At 34.9% G+C, this 22,349-nt stretch overlaps 2 protein-coding genes and 1 long non-coding RNA gene across 3 annotated transcripts; 2 read left to right on the top strand and 1 right to left on the bottom strand.

Annotated features, from left to right (window-relative positions):
* Positions 1-5,931: 5,931 nt before the first annotated feature.
* Positions 5,932-7,807, top strand: LOC113709706 (uncharacterized). Its single transcript, XR_003452775.2, has 2 exons — positions 5,932-6,985; positions 7,262-7,807. It is a non-coding gene; the product is annotated as an uncharacterized lncRNA (long non-coding RNA).
* Positions 7,808-9,633: 1,826 nt separating this feature from the next.
* Positions 9,634-15,910, top strand: LOC113710254 (uncharacterized protein At4g19900-like). Its single transcript, XM_027233156.2, has 5 exons — positions 9,634-11,247; positions 11,578-11,727; positions 12,133-12,267; positions 13,245-13,439; positions 15,234-15,910. Exons 1-5 carry the CDS (start codon positions 9,860-9,862, stop codon positions 15,418-15,420), a joined length of 2,055 nt encoding a protein of 684 aa, XP_027088957.2. The 5' UTR covers positions 9,634-9,859; the 3' UTR covers positions 15,421-15,910.
* LOC113710253 (uncharacterized) lies at positions 15,888-20,623 on the bottom strand. The gene is made up of 3 exons (XM_072065554.1): positions 18,849-20,623; positions 16,571-18,574; positions 15,888-16,416 (listed from the first exon to the last, which is right to left on the bottom strand). The coding sequence occupies exons 1-3, from the start codon at positions 19,750-19,752 to the stop codon at positions 16,052-16,054; spliced, it is 3,273 nt and encodes a 1,090-aa protein (XP_071921655.1). The 5' UTR covers positions 19,753-20,623; the 3' UTR covers positions 15,888-16,051.
* Between the last annotated feature and the right edge of the window lie 1,726 nt (positions 20,624-22,349).

Genomic DNA, 22,349 nt, shown 5'->3' with positions numbered 1-22,349 from the left:
TTCGATATGCTTCTTCTAACATATTTTTATCTCACTGTTGAAGGCTCATTTTTAATCGGTCCTATTAGAATCAATTTCAAATTAAATTTTGAAAAGAATATTATCTTTATCATTTAACTTGTATATATTACAGGCTTAATTATTTTTCCTTTGCAGTTGCAAGTATGTCTATCATCAAAGTTTCATTTGGAGGAGTAATGCGTTAAGTGATATGGGAAAAGGATAAGTGAGAAGTCCCGGGTTTGAAACCTTCCACATACCCAAAAAAAGGTTTTATTTACAGTTCACTGTATAACTTTTACTTTAAATTCTTAACAATTGTAAGCAAATCCGAAACCCGTCTTATTCAAGTATTGTAGTTTTAAGTAATTACATTTGGAAGTAAAAAGAATTTTTCATTCCATTGGAGACGTATTAAAGTTGGAAGTTTGTAGTAATTACATGGTATAGAGAAATTATATAAAGCTTTTTATACATAGAAAATTATGCTTTGATATGCTTGAAAATCGTTTTGCTTACATAAATAATCTATACATGTTTTTAGAAGACGTTTTTCAAAATTTTCATGGTGATGCTATTGCTTTTTTTTTTTTTTTTTTTTGCCTTTTTGTTTGTATTTAGTTAATTTATTTTTGCCTTTTAGTTATCACAAAGCTAGTGTGAAGAAGCAAAAATAGTTATAAATAAATATTGTTTATTTCTACATCCTGCATCAAGGGGATTGATCACGAAATTCTTAGCAAACGAGTCCGAAATTATATTTATGAAATGAAAAATATAAAAATGACATGTTTTATTTTATAGCATCGCTTCCAACCAAAGATAATGACATGTGTGTTGAATCTAGTTTAGTTACACATGATAACTAATAAACAGCTGAAAATTAAACAAATGTGGCATTGCACTCTTTATTTAGCTTATTATATTTCTTTTTTCTTTTTTTTTTGTTTCCCTTTGTTTCTATTGATGATTCATTTGCCAGGAGTTAGAGGGAGAAGATTAAATTGTATATTAGATGAACGTGAAAATGTACCTTGGACATGGCTTACAAGTTTAGAAGCCTTAAAAATTCCTTTAAATCCTCGAAGCAAAAAAGCATTAGATTCTATTGTTCCTTTCTACAATTGCCCAAGAAAGGGAGGAGGAAAGCATAATATTATACTAAAGTGATGTTACATGTGTAGTTCTTCTTATTCCATTACATTAACCCCCATTTATTTAGTCAACGGTACAAATCGGCCCCTAATATTGCTAAAAAACGAATGTGATTCTGTTGCATAATCTTTTGCCTTTTAATGCCAAAAATACCAAAGAACAAAGAGAACGGTGTTGAAATTAGAAGATGGCGCATGATGCTCGTAGTGATAAAAGTGAACTTTTCTTTTTTAGGATCATTGATATGTTAACATTTCAGGAATCAGATATAGGCAAACAAAAAAGTGATAGAGAAGATGCTAAATAGATGGTGCTTAATTTCCCAAAAATTTTCTTAATCACATGCATTTCTTGTGTAGCATTATTAACTAATGAAGAATTGCAAGCCTACGAACCTTTTAGGTACACTGCACTGGTGGTAGAATTGTTTTTGATTCCAAACCTATGATCATCCAATTCATACATTGAATTGTATGATATTCACGTTAACAAGTTTAGCTGATTTCGTTCTGATCATTACTATAGGTTAAGGCATGCTTTCGATACTATAGATTGCTTAAATGAATATTTACACATTACCCATCAATATATTTCTCTCTATCAACACATTATGTGATTATGATAATTTGAGAAAATAGAAAAGTGAAGGAGTCACTAAAACTAAAGAATGAAGAATCAAGCTATGAAGTGCTGAATTAAACATAAGATTTGAGGGTATAACTTCAATGTGCTACAAATGCATTTTATATTTACTCCAACTTGAATTTGACAAATAAATTGGGACTTCAATAGTTTCGTTCATAACAAATAAATTGGATTGAAACTTATATTTATCAATGTTTTAAAAATCGGACCGGACCGACGCTTCGATCGGTTGAATCACGAACCGACCATGACACCGATCCGATTCTATACCAAAGTTGATTTTATAAGAAAATCAGTCAAAATTGGTGAACCGGGGTCGAACCGGTGGTTTTCGATTTTTCAACTTTCCCCTCAATATTTTTTTAAGTTTTGCAAAATGCAACCCACCAAGATTTGAACTCAAGACCTTTGTGATAGAAAACTAATGTAGTAACCATTGTATCATCACATCCTATTAACTTTTTTCATAATTCATTTATATAAAACAAACATCCATATTTCTTTTCTCCATTTTCCCTACAAAATCTCATTCTCTTATGATTCTTTGTTTTTAATCTTCAACTCTCTCTCTCACTCTCTCTCTTCTTTTCTTTTGTCACTCCCTTTTTAATCAAAACCCTTTAGTTTTAATTTATTGATATTTTCTTCCATCTTTTAATTTTGTTTTAGTCTATTAAATTGAAAAAAATTAAAAAAGAATTATTTTTCTTTAATTCTAAAGACTAATTATTAAATGCCACAACCACTTACTTTTATCTCATTTTTTGTTTCTTATCAAGTTTATATTTCTATTTTCGATTCTCCTGACTTCCTTCAAACTCTAAACTTCTTTTTTTTTTAATTGCAATCTCTAAATCCCAAAAACGTAAATTAAAATTTAAAATCACAATATCTAAATTCCTATAGACGTGAATTTTGTATAATTTCAAAATATTGTGGTATTTTTAGGTTGGATTTAAGATTATTTTTTGATAGATATAATTGAGATTGAAATGAAATTTATTTGTTTCAACTTATACTTTAAAAAATTTATTTTTGAAAATCCAAGTTGTTCAAAATATTAAACTTTTCATCATATAAAGTTTTAAATTAGTCCATTGCATGTCTTATTTTGTGCATATAGATATATATATATAAATTATTTTTTAAAAAATTCATTGAACTAGAGTTGAACCAATCCGACCGGTTGAACCTTGATCCGAACACTTTATCGGTTTAATTAATGATCCGAGTTTTAAAACATTGATATTTATTTGCTAGCAATAATGCCAGCTTATGTATCACGTATGGCTTTCTGTTTTTCAGCCGATATTTCTAAGCACCGTACGTAGAACTAATAGTGCAAGTAGCAAAAATTATGCGATTTTCATGAAGATGGGAGAAGGGATCAACCTTTGGACGATCGCTTTGGGGTACAAAATTCCATTCACAAGTGGACAAAATTCCCGTCGGTTATGCTTGGTCCTTGCAGGATTGGCTGCCAAGTGGACTTTAGCCATTTTGATTGCTTTCTTATTTGTTGGACTCCTATAACAAATCAACAACTTTAATTTGCCTTCAAGAGTTGAGTTGAAAAGCAGACGCAATTCGAAGCAAATCTTGGCAACTTTTAGGCCAATTGTTGATTGCCAGAAGTGCATCCGAAGAGCCAATCAAGCAGCACTTGGCAAGGCTTGCTGGGGTTAGCCATTTTGATTGCTTTCTTCTTGTTTCATATTTGTTGAACTCCCCTACCAACTAAACAACTTTCAATATCCAACCGCGTCGCCTGAACAATATAACATTTTTTAAACGTCTCGTAACTGTATATAAATTTCTTGTGTATTTTTATAATAAAGATGTGATATTTTGTTACTGTTCATACGGATTCCATATATAATAATTGTTCTCTGTTATTAAATTTTACAAATAATTCACGTAGAATTATGCTTTATTCAAAAAATGTTACATCGTTGTTTTATTGGCAATTATTTGTGCCCTTGGTCCAAGAAAAGGCAGACGCTAGTCAGAGCCGAACTTGGCAACAATTGGGCCAATTGTCGAGTGACAGAAGTGCATCCGTAGAGCCAATCAAGCACCATTTGGCATGGTCTGCCTGGTGCTGTGGACAACTTGATTTTTGTGAGTGGACGTGGGATTGGGATGTGTTTCAATTGTCGATGGAATGGAATATTGACATTTTAAAGGGACGAAATAAAAAGGCAATGAAGGGAGAGGTGGCGCACACACAAAGGCAATCCCACCGAGGAAGATACATAGGAGTGCCACGAAATTCTTTAGGGATAGCGTTATTCTCCTACATTTGAGAGTGAGGTCAAAGTTTCCTGTACCAAAAGGAGCATGCCACAAATTAACTTGATTTTCTAGACACATAGTTTGATTTGCAGCTATCCAGCAAAACCATGTGCAGCACTTTAGTGATTTATGCAAAGTTCAAATGACTTGCATTCGGGACAGATTTGGGGTGGGATTCAAGAAAGAAAAAAAAAATTGTTGATAACAATTAACATTTGTGAAGTAAAAATTCACTAAGATGATAACACGTGAATACATAGTCTCTTGGAGTTGGCTCGGATGGTCTCGGAATAACCTAGTTAGGTCTCGAGGTCGCGTGTTCGAGTCCTCTCTCTACCACTTGTGTATCCTTGGGGGATTAGGTGCACAGGCGTAGGAAGATTAGTTCAGCAAAAAGTTGAGATACTCCCTGTATTGACAAGAAAAAAAAAAAAGATAACAAGTGAATATCTTTCACATTTGAACTTCTGCTTTTCTTGTTGTAGCTAATGGCAAAAAAATTGCAGTCTTATTCAAGTATTCAAACTCAGAGTGCAGAAAATTATTGGATCTTGAGTGATACCATTCTTAACTTTGGTGTTTCTGATCAATCATAGTTAAAATTCTCCTGGAAAATGACAAGCCAGAACGTTGCATCATTTTGCAGAAAAGATGAAAAGTACCCTTTCGGCGATACAAGGGGCCAAATGGGATTGATACCCGTGTCGAATTGCCCTACCAAACAGATTGAATATCAACTAAAGATCGATACGCAAGCATGCAAATTTACTTTCCGTTTTCTTGACATGGATTTCTTGCATACACATCATCATCTTTAGGTCCAGGAGACGCTCCAAATTGACTTGGTATGTCCCTTGGTCAGGCTAGAAAGTGGGCGGAATAAGTTCCTTGACAAGCACCTTGCATATGAGTTTTGTGCATGGATCTTGATGGAGGTGCATTTTCAAAAATGGCTATAGAATCTAGGGATAATTTCCGAAACCACTCCTCAGGTTTCTGAAAAATTTCACTGAGCTCCCCTGAAATTTAAAAAATTACACGTACCTCCTTTGTCCATTTAAAATGGCAATACCAATCTTAATATTTTTAATAAAACTCTCTTGTTGCCATGATTATGCAAAGGATGGATTTTATAATTTTTTTTACCATTTTCCTTCTTATTTATTTCTCTTATAGTATTTCATTAGGAATATAGAAGAACTATCAATATTGTCCCTAATATCGATCAAAATTAAACGTTAAACTAGTAATATATTTTTTTTATAACTTTTAATATCCTCCAATTTTTTTTGTAGCTCTTTTTTTTGGGTATCAAAATCAAGGATAAGTCAACAATGATTAAAAACAAATGGCCCAAAATCATTATTATGATAGTTCCACCACTAAACTAGTCCCTAAATTTTTATTATAAACTTTAAAAGAAACAAAATAGCACTGTCTTCTCTATCTTAAAAAGAATTTATATTCCCAATAAAGTACTATGAAAAATACCCTATTATAGTAAAAGATTTATTGTTATAGTTGATTATTAAATAACAAATATTAGCATGAAAAACTTGATACTCTTTTTGTTTAGACGAACAAATTGAACTTTGTAAGATAAGGGCATTTTAGGATATTCATTAAATTTTACTCTATTTTAAAGTTTGGTTACCAAAGTATCAAATCAAGGGAGATAAGTATAATTTTTAAAACATCAAGGAAATTAAGTGAAATAGTAAGAAACCTCAAGGGAGGTTTCTGAAATTATGCCTAGAATCTAATCAATATGTAGCTAGAAGACTCCGCGGCTATATATATGTAGGTGTCCGGATAGCTCAATGTAGGCATGTAAAGACCTAAGTTTAAATTGTAGAATTCATTTTACAAGAAAGAGGTCTTACATGAAGATAAAGAGTCTTGTCTGGTAGCCAAGGATGACTTGCCTGCAGGCTCACCAAAGGGTTTCTAGTCCTTCTTTTGTTTTTTTTTTCCCTGACAAAAGGGTTTTTAGTCCTTTGTTTAATCATCCAGGTAGAGTTGGGTTGGGATGGATGATAAGGTGAGAAAGATTATAAGTAAGAGATATTATATTTAAAACCTTTCGTTTATCAAAAAAAAAAAGGTCAAAAAAAGTCCTTTTTGCTTTATTATTAAACTTATTTTTCAGTGTCAAGATAGAGTTGCCTCCCCTCTCTATTCATCTTTTAAAAAATATTTATGGAATTTTTAAAAAGATATGATAAGTAGTTAAAAAGATATGGAAATTTTTCAACGTCATAGTATCCTATAGGTCAAGTGGTTAATCTCTCTCCTTTTCAATCTTAAATGAGGTGATAGAAATACTAATGTGGCTACAAATTACTTATTATTTTTGACCATCTTTTTGAGAAATTATTCCATGCATGCGTCACATCATGAAAAAAGTAGTAGTATATCACATGTTATGTTTAGATTATTAGGAATCTTTTCAAAGATTGTGCATGGAATATAGGGGTTCTAAGTCTAACAATTATTAGCTTGGTGTACGTGTGGGACTTTTTTTTTTTTTGGGTGTTTTTGTTAGGCAGTCCCCTTGGCTATCCAGAGGGGCTCTTTTCTCTCATGTTGGATCTGCTCTTCTTCTTGATGCTAGATTTGTTATTGAAACATGTTATTACATGATCAGAAGCATAATGGGCTAATTTGAAATAGCATTATTGTTCCATCACGAGATCATAAGTATATATTCTGAGCTTGTTACTATATTGTCTGTCGAGTTGTAAGGTTGTTAGAATTGTAAAATGAATACTTTCATTCCACCACTCTTAAGTTACTTGTAATCATAAAAGAAATCAAGGGGAGAAAAGGGTTTGGGCACTTTTATCTGCCATCATATGTGGTGTTTTCCCACATGCAATTTACCTACAAGGTATCTTTTCTTGGCCTTCTAAAACCATATGAATAATATGATTGTCTCTCAAGGAATCTTATCTAATAAAAGTGGATGTCTATTTCTTGGAGCCTTAACATTTTTCTCTGGGTCTTGCTTGGATTCCGAGTTTTCCCTCAAACAGTATTTTTTAATCACGTGTTTTCGTAGAAAGATTTTCTTATACATATTTTTTAATTATTTTTTACCTCACATACATCACATTACTATAGTATAAAATTTTATGCAAACTTCAAAAACTTGCAATCCTAGCAGGCTTGTAGTACCTCAATTCTCTCAAACATGCTATCAACTGCGGAGAAGAGATATTGTCAATGCGGTGGGAGTGGCACGATTTGTAGTCTTCCTATGGGCAATGAACATCATATGATTGAGCCAACTTCAAAATCCCTTGGTTCAATAGTTGTCCCCCGGCTAGTTTCAAGAATTGATGCTGCTGCTGCTGCTTCAAGGGGCCTTAGATGCTACCATGTTGCCGAGCCATTCGATCAATCTGCAAAAAGAAACCTCATGCGAGGTACTTTTCAGTTTGAAAATGAGCACCCTTGTTCATTTCATACAGCTTATCTCATGATATATATGATCAAGCAGTGCCAGGAGGAGATGCTGCGAAAGTAGACTGACCGGCTGATGAAGGAATGACAGATTTAGATTATTTGCACTAACAAATACTAGTTAGTAGATAACAGGTCTTGTAGATAATAATGTGTTTAAGGCGATCATTTTATTTGCAATTTTGCATTTCTATTTGTAAATTCTGAAAAAGTAGAAGCATTTAATACATGTTGATCTTCAAAAACAGATCTACGTAAGAATTTTATTTTATAAGTATAACTAGAGCGATTCGATAGCTCGACTCAAACTCATTCAAGATTTTACACGAGTCAAGTTTAAACAAATAATTTGTCTCGATAAGCTATAGAACGATCACAAACCTTGTTTTTTGCAAACTTAAACGAACGTTTGCCAACCTATTGTTATTGTTATTTTACAAAGTTTAGGATTAGATAATTAGTGTTTCAACCTATTGGATACATCATCTAACGTATGATCAGACTTAGCCTTCTTTTTGCCTTTTGTCACTTTGCCGCTCGCAGCCACCCACGCACCGACCACCATCACCAATGCCTTCTCAATCACCATCTTTATTGGCTGTCATCACTACAAAACTTATCCTTCTACCATTACCCATTTTGTCTAGGAGCATTACCTTTGGGTTAAGAAGATTGTACCAATTTATCTATTACCAGTATAAAGTTGGATTCGGTTACCTTCTGTGTAGTTGACGGGTTATTGCACAGGCAGGATTTACTCAGTGTGCACTCTCAGATAGTGGCTACGGGTTTCTTTATCAATAAAAAAGAATTGGGTTTCTTTTTTTTATTTTTTATTTTTTATTTTTTTTGGTTAAGAAGATTGTACCAATTTATCTTTTGTAGTACGGGTAATAAAGAAAGTTCAAAATTTAAGAAATATACACAGAGGAAAATTTCTTTCTTTCGTTGTATATTTTACTAGAGTTTTTTTTTTTTTCCGTTTTAATACTGAGATTAGAGTTGGTGTTCGTAGAGGTAGTCATGTAGTTAGACTGTCAGAGTATTCCCACTATGTGTATACTTTTGCTACCATGATAAAAGGAAACATTACTATTTTTCTACAAAATTGGAAAAAAATTGAGAAAATTTGAAAAGTAACACACTATTTTGCCTTTGTTTTCTACCCCGTGTAAAATGGGACACAAGTTTTTTTTGTTATTTATGATGTCATTTTTAAAATTTTTTGGATTCCTCATTTTTTCAAAAACAAATTTTTCATATATAATGTTACAATAATACATAAATAAAAACAATCTAAAAGCAATACATCTATACAATATATCAAAAACAATTTCAAATATACAAAAAAAAAAATACATTACCACCACCACCATCACCAACCACCAAAAGCACACCACTACCCGCCGCCCCTTCCCCCTCTCTCCTCCCTCTCCTTCTTCCTCATCCTCCTTCATCTCCTTCCCTTTTTCCTCTCTTTCTTCCTCCACCTTCTTCCTCCACCCTTCTCTTCCCTCCTCCTCCCCTCCCCTCCTCCTTCCTCTCCATGTGTTTCTCGCTGTCCCCTCCCCCTCTCCCATCGAGACCAAATTTGGTCGCGGGCGGCATCCATCTTCTGGTTGCGACTCACGATTAGAGAGGACTGGAGGGGGGGGGGTGGTGGGAGAGGGTGGGGAGGAGGGAGGAGAGAAGGGATGGTGGGTAGTGATGGATAGTTGTAAGATTTTATAAAATTTTAAAAATATCACATTAAAATTTTTAATTTTAAAAATATCTCAAATTATATTTTCAAACACACCTCAAAAACCCCATTAAAAACATCTATAATAAAAGTTTTTCAATTATATTATTCCAGCAAAATATTTCAAAAACACCTTCAAAACAGTTAATTCAAACGAAGTCTTAATTTCTATCGTCATGAAATACTTCTCACAACAATATAATGTAACAAAATTAAACCGTAAATTCATAGTAACTTCTATATTGACTTTCACACTGTTTTAATTATTAATTCTTTGTCTCGTTTGCAATTTGAATTATTTTTATTTTTTGACAATATTTAGAAAAAAATTAAACCATCATAGTAACTTCTATATTGACTTTCATACTTTTTTTAATTATTAGCTCTTTCTCTCTTTTGCAATTTGAATTATTTTTTATTTTTTGACAATATTCAAGACAAATTAAACACTTATAATTTTCAGTGCTCAGTTGCTTTTTTAGCAGTTTTTTGAACCGTTACTTATAACTGAAATTCAACATTCCATTTCATCACCACTGCCGCCACCAGCAGAGTCACATGCTCCGCCAACGGCGGCGCCACCGCTACGGTGCCCACATTTGTGCCTTATTAGCAGCCGTCCTTCTCCTCCTCTCCGTCACTCTCCTCTACAGTCGGATCAACTTCTTCCAGTCCCACTCCACTGGTCCACACCAGCACTCCTATTCCCAGTACGACGGCGTCTCGCTAACCGACAACCCCCTCGTCGAAGATTCCACCGACTCTCTTGATCATGCCTCGAATTCTGACGACCTCATCGACGAGCAGGATGACGCCGTTTTGAACACCAAATATAGCAACAGTAATGGTGATGATTTCCTCTTAGGTGGAGAATCGGAAGAAGATGTGGAGGACGAGGACGACGACGTCGTTTCAGGTCAAAATGATAAGTCTAAGTCTTCTTCTTCTTCTTCTTCTTCATCTTCGCTTTACTATTTTGATCATCAGAACGGCGTCGTTAGGAGAGGGTTTAATAAGAAATCAATTGAGGAATGGGAAGATTATGTTAGTTTTGAATCTAAGCTGGGGTTAGAATTAGGGTTTAGTAATCGGGGATCTAAGACTGCATTTGGATCGGATGATATTCCTGTTGATGAAAAAACGAGGAAAAAGTTAACTGAGGTTAAGGGAATTGAGGATGCATTATTGTTGAAGGGCTCAAAGTTGAGGGAAGGGTGGGGTGAATGGTTTGATAAAAAGAGTGATTTCTTGAGGAGGGATCGGATGTTTAAGTCAAATTTGGAGGCCGTAAATCCGATGAATAATCCGATTTTGCAGGACCCGGATATGCCAGGGGTAACAGTGTTAACTAGAGGGGATAAGCTTGTACAGAAGGGTATGTTGAATGAGTTCAAAAGAGTGCCATTTTTGGTTAAGAAGCCATTGGCATTTGAGAACAAGCAGACCGTTGAGAAAGACGAGAATGTTGAGGTACAGAAAGATGAAATGAAGAAAATCAAGATGAACAAGCGAAAAACTTTGGATAATGCTAATAGTCAGAGTAGTTATACACGGAAGAACGAGATTAAGAATAATGGTAGCGGTAATCATGGTTACATTGTGAAAAAAGTTGATAATAGGAAGGATTTGAATGGGAACGGTGAGAAGAGGGAGGGAAAGAATGTGAAAAATGAGTTTTCAGGGCTGGTGTTTGCGGATGGAAGAAGATGGGGGTACTATCCGGGGTTGGATTCTAGATTGTCGTTTAATAATTTTATGGATGCCTTTTTTAGGAAAGGGAAGTGTAATTTGAGAGTTTTTATGGTATGGAATTCTCCCCCTTGGATGTTTAGTATACGTTACCAGAGGGGGCTTGAGAGCGTTTTGTATCATCATCCAGATGCATGCGTGGTAGTGTTTTCTGAGACGCTTGAGTTGAATTTCTTCAGTAGCTTTGTGGAGGATGGGTAAGTCTTTTTTGTTTTCTCTTTTTCCTTTAGTGGGATGAGGATGTTGCTTTTGTTCTCTAATTGGAAGAATCAGTTCATTTGCTTGGTTTTTGACAGGCCTCTTTCTTTTGCAGCTCTGGTTAACCATGTTTTGTCCTTTTTTTTTATGTTCTTTGTAGTTTTTAGAGAACACACTTGATTATATGACTCTATAAAGCATATTTCGTTGCGTCATGATTGCTCTTGGTTTTGAAAGATTTTGTTTTGGTGCACATTTGTCATATGCCTTGTACCATTTGAGGTGAAAACAAAAGATGCTTGACAACTTTGCTATCCCCTGTTTTGCAGTTTCAAGGTGGCTGTCGTCTTGCCAAATCTTGATGAGCTACTTCAAGATACACCAACACATATATTTGCCTCTGTCTGGTATGAATGGAAGAAGACAAAATATTATCCTATACATTACAGTGAACTCATCAGGCTTGCTGCTCTGTACAAGTAAGCAAAATTTAGTAGCAGAATATTTTCAAGGCCAAAGCAGTATGAATCATTTGAAATACTTATTCTGGAACCAAATTTTTTAAAAAACAAGAATTGATTGGAGAATAACTCATGACAAGTGTTACAGGTAAGAAAGTTTGGTCTGAATTTAAGAAAATTCAGAAAGAGAAACATCCAGTGAAGTTAATCTGATACACTGACTATATTCTAAACTATGAAATTTTAGTCTTTTTTGGAAAATTAACTGTGCTAAAGCATCAGTGAGCGTACAATCAAAGTGGCAGAAAGTTTGACCTCTGCAAAATGAAACAATAAATTTATCTTTGTGATTGCTTTTACATAATACACTGACAATTTTCTATTAGTGTAAAGTTTCTCTAATTCAACCTTTGTGTATTGCAGGTATGGTGGTATTTATCTTGACTCTGATGTTATAGTGCTGAAAAAGTTATCATTACTTAATTGTACTGTTGGCCTGGAAGACGAGCAAAAGGAGAACACTTTGAGTGGTGCAGTAATGGCCTTCAGAAAGCACAGGTACATCAGTATTATTACAAAGCTTTTTACTACATTTTTAATGATATAGTTTTTTTTAAACTATATGGCATCTTTTAAGGAAATTTTTTTGTAGCAATTATAAATATAACTAAGTGCATCTAGGTTTTAAAAAAAATACCATTCATAAAGTTTTCCTTCTTAGCCTGTGGATGTTCAATAGTTAGATTTTGTGCTCCTACAGTGCTTAATAAGCTGGAAGGAAACTATTAAGAACATTTGCTATCTTGATTCCATAAACTGTGTCTCAGAACTAGCTAGGACTCACTTATACAGGGTTGCACTTTCTGATCCAGGATTGAGTATTGATGTGTAGAAAGATGAAGGAAGAAATTAATCAAAATCTTTTTGGTATATAATCAGTAGGCATGTAGTAAGTCTTAGATAAACTGCGTAGAGCTTCAAAGAAATCACTCCATGTATTTATTGTCCCACTGAAGGCATTCTGTTTATGGGCTAAGGTGGATAAAGATGCTTGTTTGAATACTGGTATTGGGAGAACTCTGAAGTTAGCAGAAAACTGATTGCCAGGAAAATTGTTTTTTATTAGTAGCTCAATGTTGTTTGGCATGAAATACCATTGGAGTACACGATTAAGAAGTCTTTTTTCAAACTTGGAGAATGATATTAAAGATGATCACCTTATATATGATTTTATACCTTAATTTAGAATGTTGATGTGAGGACCAAAGAGTGCTCGAGTACAAAGGTAGACTTGGAAGAAAATGACTTATCATGAGTTTCTAGGACTTAGTTTGCGTAGTTTCTTATAAATCTGACTTGTATATCTCATAGAAGTTACATTTGATTTATGTCTATTTGGATGTGAACTTGGAATGCTTTGACATTATATCTTTGCATGTTGTGGATGTTAGAAAATTTACATTTCTATAATTTTCTGTGTATCCTGTTTTAGTGTTGACTCTCTTTGTTTCTTTTGATTTTGTGCTTATTTGCAGTCCATTTATAATGGAGTGCTTGACAGAGTTCTATGCATCATATGATGATACCCAGTTGAGATGGAATGGAGCTGATCTTTTAACTAGAGTTGCTCTCAACTTTTCTAGTAACAAGAATCCCCTTGATAAAAGGATGGAGCTCAGAGTGCTACCTTCTTTTGTTTTCTTTCCTATCAGTCGAAGTAACATTTCAAGGTAAAAATTTATGAAAAGCTCTATGCTTGTTACGTTTGCAGGTAACCTGTCTTTCATTTGAAATATCATTGCTCAGAGTACTCTGGTGGTTCGGGCATCATATCTTACCAATTTGTTTTTGAAGCACTCATGCCAAGTTGTGCTAGACTGTTTTGGGTACACCTTTTTCAGTGCAATTCTCTTACAATCAATTTGCAAACCTATCCTTTTGTGCTTGGATTTCAACTTGAAGATTCAGGGCCTCTTTCTTATTGCTTAAAATGAGCTGATTCTAGCTCTTTCTAAGCTAGAGGGTTTTTAATTTGACTGTTGACTTCTATTCGTCATGATTCTAAGCTGAAATAAGCAGCTCTAAAGGTGCTTTTAAAGCAGCTTTTGGCTTTTAAAACTTTTATAGGGGAATATTTTTTTAGGTGGCTTTGAGGTTGCTTAAGCAAGCAAGATCAAGAACAGATGTGTTTCTTTTAAAGTTTTGTGGGTTTAAAGGATCTTGATGCTTAATCGCTAAGTTGAATTTAGTACCTTGAGGGGAATTGGAATTATCTTAAACACTTAAAATGGGGGAAAGAAAATGAAGTTTGTATTTGGTTTTGCTGTGACCGCCAGAGTATATGCATGCATATCTAAACATTTGCCACTTGTAAGTTATGTAAGTTTATATAATCAGCTGATATTAATGAGATTTGAAAGTGTTTTTGCAAGTAAATACTTTCAATACCAAAGTCAAAATTCAGCCGAGTGTGAGTCTAGTATTTTATACCAGTTAAACTCCATTCTACATGTCAATCTGATAACTAACACTATTGTGATAAAAATATCAGCATACCAGTAATCTTCTCGAGAAAAAAGGAAAGAAGAGAAAACCCAGGTAATGAGAAAGGGAAAAAAGGAAAAAATAAAAGAGAAGAGATGATACCTTTCTGTTATGTTGAGAAATAGATAGGGATTTTTTTTTTCAAATGTGCCTTTTACCCTCAAAATCCACAAAATCTTGATGTTTGTATTTTGACCAAATGTGTAAACAGAAGAAGGTCTCGTTTATTTCCCCTCCCTCTCATGTGAAGGGAAGGGAAGAAGGATAAGAAGTAGTTGATGGTTTTAGATGTCTCCATTTCTTTCCTTTTGTAGTTCATCTAAAACTCAAAATAAGTTTTATTTTTCTCTTTAAATCTTTATTTTTCTTCCCATCCAAATCAAGCAAAAAGGCTGGAAATGGTATTCATAAATAATGATCTGCTACTTTATATGATGGATTTCCAGTTACTGATATTTTTTTGGAACAAAAGAAGTAAAATTTGGTGAGCTATTTATTGTTAAATAATATGATGATGATCTGCCGCAAATATTCAAGTATTAGAGGTTCAACGGTCTGTCTTGGGGTCTTGTTACTTTACTAATATCTGAGTGATGATGTCTATAGACTATAGCTATTGTATATGGCCTACAAATCATGGATTCATGGGATATTTCCACCACCACAAATGGTGGCAGGAGAATCCTGGAAATTAATCTCTGAGAAGTTGACCTGAATTGGAATTACCAGTCAATTGTCTCACTACTACCAGTCAAATTTGTGGGCACTGTATATGGTGCCCTGAAAGTCATCTTTCAGGAAAATCTGCTGATTGCCAGATCCAAATCACTTTCTTAATCTATTCTTTTTCATTGCCCCCACTTTTCTCTTTTCTGCTTTCATTGTCTGAAACTTAACAATAGACAGTCTAACTCTTTCTTCTTCAAGGTAAGGTCTGTGTAGATTCTAAAACCATATTTATTGTAACTTTTCTTGAATAGGTACTTTTCTGCTCCAGCAACAGATACGGAAAGAACTGAACAAGATTTTCTGTTGAACAAGATTTTGGACAAGTCAGTTACAGTACATTATTGGAATAGTTTGACTTCTTCTCTGATTCCAGAGCCTGAGAGCCTTGTTTCCAGGCTAATTAATCAGCCTTGTATCCGTTGCTCTGATGTATTATAGTTTTATATACAAGATCACATGTTTCCAAGAACTGCCCTTCCAACTGAAACTGATATGAAGAAGCTTAGTTCTGCACTTGCTGACCCTCTCTTTACATGGAAAATGGAGGAACCGAGAAGAGTTTGATCAATGAGATTATGCATTTGGTTGTGCATTGGGGTTGCTTGCTGCTATGGGTATGGACTGGGTCACAAGCTTATACTGCAGATTGATTTTGAAGATTGAAGAACGCGGATCTCTACTAGGAATCAGAAATTTCTCACTGTTGAGGTTCGGAGGGCATGCAGTTTTTTATTGCAGTTTCTTGGTTAAGATATACAGAAGCCGTGCTTGCAGATCCGAGCGCCTAATGTCTTGTGGTATGAGGAATCTCTCATTTATTCTTTTAAATTAGAAACTATTAGTTGGCTCTGCATGTTAGTCATTTTTCTTTTTCATTATATTCAAATGGTCCTCTGACCTCCAGATGGCAAGAAAGTTGATTTCTTGATATTCTTTTGCAAATAAAGTAGATGTCTAAACATGAATGTGATGTAGTTTGTTACACAAACACGCAACGAAGGGACCTAATACAGTTGGTCTCATCAATTCTCATGCTATAATAACCAAGGAAAAGTGCCAAATTAAGTGCTTACTTTACCACATAATTACCATGAGAACTTTGAAGCTGCATCCTAATTCTTTTGAGCGTGGAAAGAACATCTTGCATGTTCTTTCTAGCATTGGGTGATGTTTCTGTGCAGTCCAAAGCCAACTCCATAAGTGATGACACAGAACGCATCTTAGCATCAAAATTTTCTTCTTCTGGTTTTAGCATGTTAGAGTCTAAAACCTGCAAAAGTCCACTTGGAAAAGAATCTATGATCCATTGCCTCAGGGTTATAGCTCCAGCAAACATGTCATCACTAGGTTTTACTCGAGTGAAAGTCTCCATCAACATGATACCATAACTATAAACATCACATTTAGTGGACACTAACCCTTCCAATCCATGCTCTGCAAAATCCAATTTCAATGTTAAGAGCAAATATATAATCTTTTTGTCAAGAATGTCGTATTCTGAGCAAAGAAGAAAAGATTTTTGTCGAAGGAACGAGTAAATTTGAAGCGCGGAAGAAGATGAATCGCAAAAAAAAAAAAAGGGTTTTACCCGGTGCAATGTATCCTATTGTCGCGATTGTTTTGGTATGTGTGATTCCATCTTCTGCACCCAATAATTTTGCAATACCAAAATCACATACATGTCCTACCATATCTTCATCAAGCAAAACATTGCTAGGCTTCACATCACAGTGCACCACTGAGGTAGAATAACCATTATGGAGGTAATCCAATGCAGATGCCACATCTATCATTATATCTAGCCTCTGAAAGATGTCTAGGAAGTAGTTGTGAGAATACAACCATTTTTCAAGGCTGCCATTAGGCATGTACTCCAGTACTAGGGCTTTGAAGTCCATGTCCTGGTTGGAGCAACTAGTGATGACTTTTGTTAAATTTCGGTGACGAATGTTGCGTACTACTTCACATTCTGTATCAAAGGTCTTGAGTGCTCCTGCTAGTTTCATGTTAAATACTTTTACAGCCACAGGAGTACCATCAGGCAGTGTACCTTTGTAGACAGAGCTGTAACCCCCAATACCAAGCAGGTTGCTTTCACTGAATCCGTCAGTAATTTTTTCAAGTTCATAATAGGAAATCCTTTGATGTGCTGTTGCAGGTGATGGATCAGTTTCAACTGCTTTTTCCTTTTTCTTTTGCCATCTTGCAATTAGAAATCCCAGAGCTGATACAAGAATTAGAGATGAAATCCCAAGGATGATATATATGATCGAAAAGAATCTTTTCCTTCTCCTGTGGGGAGAAATCATAGGGCAGGGAAGCACTTGAAACTGAGGAGCACCACATAGTGCACCATTAGACAAAAAAGACTGATTTGTGAAGTTTTGGAAAGGACCACCTGTAGGAATTTGCCCACTTAGTTGATTGAAGGAGATATTAAATTGTCTGAGGTACTTGAGATCCTCGAGTGACTGGGGAATCATTCCAGTAAGCTTGTTATGAGACAAATCTAATCCTTCCAAGCTTACCACCTTACCTAGTGTATTTGGAATAGGCCCTTCCAGGTTATTCTGGGCTAAGGAGAGATTGATCAGGTTCTGAAGGACACCTATAGATTGTGGAATATTTCCAGAGAAGTTATTGCTGGACAAATCAATTTCTATTACAGCCTTTAAGTTTCCAATTTCAGGAGGTAGAAATCCGCTAAGTGAATTTGAGGATGCATCAAATCTCAGAAGATCTTTAAGCCTCCATAATCTTGGAGGCAAACTTGAGCTGAAACTGTTAGAAGCTAGAGTAAGATGTCTCAAGGAAGAAATATTTCCTATACAGGATGGCACAGCACCCGAGATTTGATTCCCTCTGAGACCTATTGCGCCAAGCTTTTGTAAGCTGCAGATATTGTCTGGCACTGATCCTGTTATCTTCTTGTTGTCTAAATACAACTGTTGAAGGCTTTGTAAACCATCAATGGTACTCGGAATGGTACCAACCAAATTGTTGTCAGATAGACTTAACAAGGAAACCCTAGTCAGATTACCGATTTGGTCTGGAATAGTACCCCTGATATTACATCCAGAGGAATAAAAAATTTGGAGAGAGGTAGAAAAATTACCAATGGAGGCTGGAAGTGTACCATTTAAAGGATTCTCGCCAATCACAAGTTCTGTCAGATTTCTGCATTTTGTCAAAGAAGTAAGAAATACGAGTTCTGAAGATGAAGATTCAATCATCAAATTGTTACCCCCCAAGCTCAGAAGATTAAGTGATCCTAAATTTCCAAGTGCATTGGGTATAGGACCACTGAAAATGTTATTTGAGAGGTCCAAAATGGTGAGCTTTGAAGCATTTGAGATGGAAACAGGTATATTTCCACTAAGGTTATTCATTCCAAAGTGAAGTGTTTCAAGATTTGGCACTTTTTTGCCCATATCTGAAGGAAGATTACCAGATAGGGAATTTGCCACACATGTGAAGTCCTGAAGTGTTGAAATGTTGAAGACACTTGCCGGAATGGAACCACTTAAATTATCCCCATCTAATCCAAACACTTCTAGTCTTTGAAGGTTACCAATCTCAGTTGGTATTGTACCTGCCAGATTATCACAGTGCATAAACAGAAATAATTAACTACTCTGAAATTGTTCAAGCTCCAAGACCAAGAAAAAATGGATAATACTAGTAAAATAAAGCTGTCCCAGAGTGACATATTGTCATAATTCTTTATCTGACTACTCACATCAAGAATTAGCTGTTAAATAGAGTAAGAAAACTATATAAAAGAAACGATTACATGAGGAGAAAGTGAAAACTTTCAAGCATGCAAATGTCGCAAACTGAAATCGGGCAGGGGGAAGCAAAATTACCTTCCAAATTGTTACCCCCAAGATGTAACAGTGTCAGCAGAGTTAAATTCCCAATTTCTCTTGGTATGGTTCCACTAAATTCATTGCGGGACAGTGATAGAACTTGAAGCTGTGAACATTTTCCTATACTAGGTGGTATGAGGCCTTCTAGTTCATTGCTTGAAAGATAAAGCCCTTCAAGCTTTGGAAGATTATAGCAAAAATCTACTGGAAGATCACCGGACAGATCATTGCCCGAAAGGGCCAAGTTTTCCAGCAAGGAAAGATTGAACACATGTGGTGGTATAGGACCTGTAAACTGGTTACCTTCCAGGTTTAAAAATGTTAAGGAATGAAGATCACCTATTTCTTCTGGAATGCTCCCTTGTAGGAAATTCCTGTTCAAGGCTAGCTCCTCAATTTTAGTTAGATTAGAGAGTGAGGCTGGTATGCTACCTGAAAAGCTGTTACGCGAGAGGTGCAAGAATTGAAGTTCAGGCAAGGAACTGAAGACAGATGGTGGAATCTTCCCACTAAAATTGTTACGCCTTAAATCAAGAAGCTTCAACCTGCGCAACAAAGCTAGCTGTCCAGGCAGATTTCCCGAAAAACTGTTGTTACTGAGATCAAGATAACTGAGAAAAGAGAGGTTTCCCAGGTCTGCGGGGATGCTTCCAGTGAGGCCCATGTTGGAAATATCCAGGGATGTGACTCTGGAATGCCTTGAACCGCAAGTGACACCAATCCAGCTGCAGACAGATGATGCTGCAGACCAGTTTTTCTCTAGGAAAACATTGTTAGAGCTAAAAGAAATATGCGATTTTAACACCAGAAGTGCAGATTGATCAGAGGTATTTGTTAAAGCAGATGTAACACAATGAACAGACAAGAATGCAGCAAACAAGAGGATTCTGGCTCTACCCATTGAAGATTTTTAGTTGGAATGTGCGGCTTCTCTAAACCTAACAAAGTGGGCATGACAGAAATATGAATGGGAAATGAAGAAACTCTGAATCAATGATCAATCTTTTTTGTTTTGTAGTATAATAAAGTTGCTTTTCTGGGATTTGTTTAGTGGATATTTAGCTCATCAGCTTTGTCCTTTGCAGTGAAAGTCCATTCTTGAAACAAGATTGCTTCCCCATCCCGCCCACCACAGGCCCCCGCCCCTCCCCCAAGGGGCCGCCGCCTGCAGAGGTACGTACATTAAAGAAGCAACCTTTGGATAAAGTTTAATCTTCAAACTCTTTTAACAAAAACTTATGCATTGGCATTGAAAGAGACCATGCATGTTAATGTTTTCACCAAATTTCCCTCGAATTTGGGGCGAAAGAGGCAAATTCATCCATAACTCCGTAGACAAGTAGATTAAAGCATAAAAAATCAAAATACATGTCCACAGGCAGACACGGTTCAGTTGAATGCAGATGTATTTGTTACATAATCTAGTGTATATTTATATCACTTTGTTATAAGCCAGAATTATGCTTTTATATACTGAACCTCATAAGAAATATTACTAAATATATAAGCATACACTAATTTCTATAAGAAGTACCATCTAAAACAGATTGGTTTTAACCATATGCACCTTTACAGGTATGCTTATTTTTCACCATTTTGCTGCTAAAAGTGTACAAGCTGCATTGTTCTTCACTTTTAGTTCTCCAAATAATCAGTGATCATATCCCTCCTTCAATCTCAGTCCACTGAGGCTGCACAAGTTGATAGTAAACAAGTTTACCAGGGTATAATCATGATAAAGCATTTGGCTTTTAACAAATGGACAGGAATCTTAAAACCAAAGCCATGAGGTCATCTTAATCCGATTAATATTTATGAGGTAGCTGTTGGTCCTCTTTGCACACAATCATTGAGTTATCAAATGTCTTTCAACTTGTTATGCTTCGTTTTCATTGTGATGTCAAAGTTTTCGGTTTTGTGGTTCATAAGCTGCCAGTCTTATTGTGTATGGTCAATGCTGGTGATAACTTATAACATTGGAATCCATACCCCAGGCGTATTGCTACATTAAAGTTTGGTCCCATATTTACCAGTCTTTTTCTTTTTTTGGGGATAATTTCAAAAACCTTTCTTGAGGCTTTTGATGATTGTGACCACCTCCTCTATGGTTTGAAAATTTACACTTACCTCAGTTGATGCTATGAAAAAATTATGATAGCCTTCACAAATTTTAAGTGAAAATGAGTTTAAATGAGAAAAGTGAAAATTCTTTTTTGGTAATACTTCTTTATCCTAAAACTCTAACGTCATCTAGTCTACTACATTATGCTTCGCTCTCAATTTTTCTGACTAGAGTTATTAATCAATTTATAAAATTTCGACCAACCAATTAGGGAGGTATTTGTTAAAATAAGTATCATAAAAAATTACTTAACCAAAAAATATTTCCAAAGTGCCAAAAAGAATGCTTTCAAAACATAGCTTAAATTTTCCTACAAAAAACTAACTTGAAATTTTCACCTAAAGGATAATGGTGGCAGTTGACTTTTTAACATTTAATTTGTTTTACATATGAGAGAGGAGCAATATTGGATATTCATTGGATTTTTTTTTTTGCTTACACCATCAACGGTTAAGGGAGGTTTCAGTAATTTTTCAAACCTCAGAAGAGGTGGTTACAATTATCAGGAACTTCAAAGGAGGTTTCTGAAATTATCCCTATATTTTTTTTTTCCCTAGAAAAGATCATGCATACATTATGTGCTAATAAGTTGTCATGTAAAATACATGTAATTTCTCAGAAAAGGTACAAATGTACATTATATGTTCATTTTGGGAGAAAATTATTTTATTTTGGATATGTTGAGAATCAAAATGCATTATGTCATGCATGGGGAAGTAAAAAAAAAAAAAGGACAAACTCAAAAGTATAAGTACCTTAGTGCAATTTTCCCTTGTTTTATCATTGCAGAATGCTAGTTGGATTAATACCTAATCTTTGTCACTTTTGGCTTTATCCTTAGCAAGAAGTTTTGGTCCACTGTTCCACACAATCTACAAATGCATGCGCATGGGCATGGTAGTATAATATAGAGGGGCTAATCTTTAGGTAACAACTAGCAATGTTCTTAAATTATTAAAACAGAAGTTATAATTGATACATCAACTAGCAGTAGGACTACTTTGGTATAAAGAAAAATGTTTTGGGACAATGGAGTTTACAAAAAAGTTTGAGGGATTTCCATGAGACTATGACAATTTAGTTTAGGATCCAAATTAAGAAATTTTAAAATAAAACTTGAGGGACCTCCATGAGAATTTAAAATTAATTTAGGTATTAGATGTACAAATTTTTATATAGTTATCACTAAAGGCAAAATATTGAAGTGAATTGATTATAGTTTTTTAGGAAAAGCAAAAACTTTAGACAATCAAGAATACAAAGGAGAAAAATATTAGCTAAATCATCTACACCATGTGGCAATATACTAATATCAATCAAAACCCACTAAATAATGTGGCGGGCCACTTCTTTTCTAACATTTATTAGACAAGACA

The sequence above is a fragment of the Coffea arabica genome, chromosome 9e (genome assembly GCF_036785885.1).
Source record: "Coffea arabica cultivar ET-39 chromosome 9e, Coffea Arabica ET-39 HiFi, whole genome shotgun sequence".
Classification (NCBI taxonomy): Eukaryota; Viridiplantae; Streptophyta; class Magnoliopsida; order Gentianales; family Rubiaceae; genus Coffea; species Coffea arabica.
The sequence above is the reverse complement of the archived record's forward strand: the minus strand, read 5'-3'. Positions and strand labels throughout refer to the sequence as shown.